The sequence below is a fragment of the Ailuropoda melanoleuca genome, chromosome 4, assembly GCF_002007445.2.
Source record: "Ailuropoda melanoleuca isolate Jingjing chromosome 4, ASM200744v2, whole genome shotgun sequence".
Lineage (NCBI taxonomy): Eukaryota > Metazoa > Chordata > Mammalia > Carnivora > Ursidae > Ailuropoda > Ailuropoda melanoleuca.
In genome coordinates this window covers 5,090,332-5,094,737 of record NC_048221.1, presented here as the reverse complement: position 1 = coordinate 5,094,737, position 4,406 = coordinate 5,090,332, and the positions used below count along the sequence as shown (strand labels likewise).

The following is a 4,406-nucleotide window of genomic DNA, read 5'->3' as shown; positions in this document are numbered from 1 at the left end:
ACAGCCTTGAAGGCCTTCTGAGTGAGGATGGCAGTTTTAGGACAAAGAGCTCCAGAGAGGCCCTCAGTAGAATCCACTTGCCCTTAAATGAACAGTCCTGTTGCTTCTCTAACTACCTGCAGCTGGGAACAGACATTCTTTTGGTCTTGCATTGTCCACAGTTGGGGTTGTGGGTAGTGCATGGTATTCCAGGAAAAGCTGGATTTGCCTGGGGGCTTGGAGGTTGCCAAGAGAATTAAGTATTCCCAAATTTAAGTGTGTAGCTCCCTCTGGCCCACAGTCATCTTTCTTGGCCACCTCATTCACCCAGGGAATATTTGTTAGAGATAATCTTCTAGGCCTGGTACCTTACTTGAAATTGAGTCTGACTGCTCACAGGCCATTACTCTTCATCCAGTGCAACAAAGTCACCAGTATATGCTGAGCTCACTGACAACTGTTCCCCCCCGCCCAAGCCCAGACCATTTCAACCCCAACCTGCTGTCACCCATAGCCACCCCCTATAGCTCACACAAACTAGATTCATGTGACCCAGTGCAGGCTCATCATTGGTTTCTCTTTCCTCCAGATTCTCATCCAGGCACTTGGACCGAAGCCCTTCTCTGTTTTCTTCCTTGATTTATTGCTTCAGCTCCACCATCCTCTTTTTTACTTCCCCACCATTTTAGACTCTCACCTCTGCTTTGGACCCAGGACCATTAGAAAGAGAGGTATTGAAATATTCTATCAGAGCTAAGTTATTGCCTTTGACTGGGACTTCAATGTTTGGACCTCATGAGTCAGTGGGTAGCTCTTCACTAGGGTGTGGCCAAGTATCTTATTCCAAGATGCAAGCTGCTGCTCTCCCATCCCGTGCCTGTGACAGACATCACTAATTGATCATGACATTTCCAACTGCTGATTCTAGCTGTGACCTCATAATACTTCTCCAGGCAGCCACTACCAAGTGATGGCAACTGGCATGTGGGTCGAAACTCACTTGCAATTGGTCTTTCTCCTGCAGCAAAAATATGTTGTGTAAAACATGGGGGATGTGAATCAATCAGTGACCTCTGACTTCATTCTGGTGGGCCTCTTCAGCCACTCAGGGTCACATCAGCTGCTCTTCTCCCTGGTGGCTGCCATGTTTACCATGGGCCTCCTGGGCAACACCATTCTGCTCTTCCTGATCCGCATGGACTCCAGGCTCCACACACCCATGTACTTCCTGCTCAGCCAGCTCTCTCTGTTTGATGTTGGCTTCCCCCTGGTCACCATCCCCAAGATGGCGTCACACTTTCTGCAGGGAGAAGTTTCCATCTCCTTCGGGGGTTGTGCAGCTCAAATATTCTTCCTGACCCTGATGGGCGTGGCTGAGGGCATCCTGTTGGCCCTCATGTCCTATGACCGCTATGTTGCTGTGTGTCATCCTCTGCAGTATCCTGTGCTCATGAGGAGCCAGGTGTGCCTGCTTATGGTGGGCTCCTCCTGGCTGGCAGGTGTGCTCAACGCCTCCATCCAGACCTCCATCACTCTGCACTTCCCCTACTGTGCCTCCCGCATCGTGGACCACTTCTTCTGCGAGGTACCAGCCCTACTGAAGCTCTCCTGTGCAGACACCTCCTCCTATGAGCTGGCGCTCTCCACCTCGGGGGTGCTGATCCTTGTGCTTCCCCTTTCCCTCACTGCCGTCTCCTACGGCCACGTGTTGGGGGCTGTTATACGCATGCGCTCAGAGGAGGCCCGGAACAAGGCCTTCACCACCTGTTCCTCACACATCACAGTAGTGGGGCTCTTTTACGGCGCAGCTGTGTTCATGTACATGGTGCCGGGTGCCTACCACAGCCCACCCCAGGACAACGTGGTCTCCCTATTCTACAGCCTTGTCACCCCTACACTTAACCCCCTTATCTACAGTCTGAGGAACCGGGAGGTGCAGATGGCTTTGGTCAAAGTGCTCAGCAGAGCTGAGCTCAGGCCAAAGAGATGACCACACAGGGGGTTGCTGGCGTGATCCTAGTAGTTCTTTATTCTCTCCATTTCCCCAAAGCACCAATTTGTGGTGCAGCTATTAAGGCCTTATATTCAAGGCGAAGTGTCTGTCCAGCTTCTTCAGATCCCATGACTAGTTGGGTTAGTGTTTTCTCCCATGGACTTGTGGAGAGCAAGGCTAGCAGTCCTAGTCACTTTTAGTATATTCTTTCCCAATTCTTTAGTACTATTTACGTGAATGGAAGGCCCTGCTTTGTAAAGTTGGGATCTCCCTGTTGAATTGATAATTATACCAGTAATAATCAGCACCTGTTGACCATTTTACCTGCTAAGTGAACGTTATTTTGTCCTCTCCACAGCTTTCAAGATGTAGGGACTATCATGATGTTTATATATAAGAAATAAACAAGACTCAAAAAGGAAAATAACTTACAAATGGTCACACTTCCAGAGAGTGGTAGAGCTGGGACTTGAACCCATGGTGCTCTGAGGCCAAAGACAGCCCCCAAACCACTGTGCTGTGTGACTACTCAGGAGTGACCTCCTCATTGTTGTAGGTTTGGTGTGTGTATGTTTGTGTGTGTGTGTCTGTGCATCTGTGTTGGGATAGTGGTTGAGCCAGACAATATCTGGAAAACCACCAGATTCTTGAAAATATGAGTTACTGCTTTAAATGGTAATGGAGGTAAAATTTAACAGTATTTATAAAATATTTGTTAACTTTGAGTTTTATTAAGATGCTCACTGTTTGACTTACTTGACTTAGCATAATCCCCTCCAGTTCCATCTATGTTGATGCAAATGGTGGGTATTCATCCTTTCTGATGGTTGAGTAATATTCCATTGTATATATGAACCACATCTTCTTTATCCATTCATCTGTTGAAGGGCATTACAGCTCCTTCCACAGTTTGGCTATTGTGAACATTGCTGCTAAGAACATTGGGGTGCATGTGCCCCTTGTTTTCACTACATCTGTATCTTTGGGATAAATACCCAGCAGTGCAATTGCTGGGTCATAAGGTAGCTCTATTTTTAACTTTTTGGGGAACCTCATACTGTTTTCCAAAGTGGCTGTGCAACTTGCATTCCCACTAATAGTGTAAGAGGGTTCCCCTTTTTCCATATCCTCTCCAACATTTGTTGGTTCCCGCAAGACAATTAGCATATGATTTCACTTATATGTGGAACATAAGGGATAGCATGGAGGACATTAAGAGAAGGAAGGGAAAAATGAAGGGAGGCAGTCGGGGGGGGGATGAACCATGAGAGACTATGGACTCCGGGAAACAGACTGAGGGTTTCAGAGCGGAGGGGGGGTGGGGGTGAGGGGATGGGTTACCCCAGTATTGGGTATTAAGGAGGGCACATATTGCAATGAGCATTGGGTGTTATATGCAAATAATGAATCCTGGAACACTACATCAAAAACAAATGAGGTACTGTATGGTGACTAACATAATAAAACAAACAGCTTAATATAAATGTAAGTTTTTTTTTCCAGAAATCTCTCAAAAGAGAAGATGCTCACTGTGGACCAGGGTCTGGCTATTTTTTAATAAGCACTTAATATTTTGGGAGAGTGGCGTTTATCTTAATTTCCATTGGATAAATATCCAGCCATGAGGCAAGATTCAACTTAAAAAAATCTTCTAACAGCTTTAGTGAGGTAAAATTGACACTCAACAAACTGTACATATTTAAAGTATAAAATTTCATGAGTTTTGACTTATGTATATGTCTGTACAACAATGACTGCTATTCAGACAGTGAAAGTACACATCACTCCCAAAAGTTTCCTCGTGCTTGTTTGCCCCTCCTTCATCCCATCCTCTCCAAGGAGTCACTGATCCGCTTTCTGTTACCATAGATTAGTTTGCATTTTCTAGAGTTTTATACAAATGGGATTGCAGAGTATATACTCTGTTTTTGTGCAGCTTTTTTCACTCAGCATCATTATTTTGAGATTCATTCTTGTTGCAGGTACTTAGAGCTTATTCTCTTTCATCAAATAGTATTCTACTGTATGGATACATGATGCTAGCTCTTAAACATACTTTCTCTTTTATTGATATAGCTTTTAAAGCTTTCTTTTGACTAGTATTAGTATGGCATATTTTGTTCCATAATTTTGCCTCTTTATGTCTTTGTAAAGTCCATTTATTGTGGGAAGTATCACATAACTGGGTCTTGCTTTTTATCCAATCTGACAATCTGATTTTGTATTCAAGTAAAATTCACATAATATAGAATTAGCCACTTTAAAATGTAGAATTCAGTGGTGTTTAATACCCTCACAATATTGCAAAACCATGACCTTTACCTATTTCCAAAACATTTTCATCATCTCAAAAGGGGACTCCATACCCATTAAGTAGTTACTCCCCATTTTCCATTTCCCCTACACTCTGGCAAGCACTAATCTCCTTTCTGTC

The 4,406-nt window shown here is 44.6% G+C and overlaps 1 protein-coding gene across 1 annotated transcript; it reads left to right on the top strand.

Moving 5' to 3' along the window:
• The first annotated feature begins 1,024 nt into the window (after positions 1-1,024).
• Positions 1,025-1,969, top strand: LOC100478188 (olfactory receptor 2Z1). Its single transcript, XM_002928368.4, has one exon. The coding sequence runs from the start codon at positions 1,025-1,027 to the stop codon at positions 1,967-1,969; it is 945 nt and encodes a 314-aa protein (XP_002928414.1).
• Positions 1,970-4,406: the final 2,437 nt, after the last annotated feature.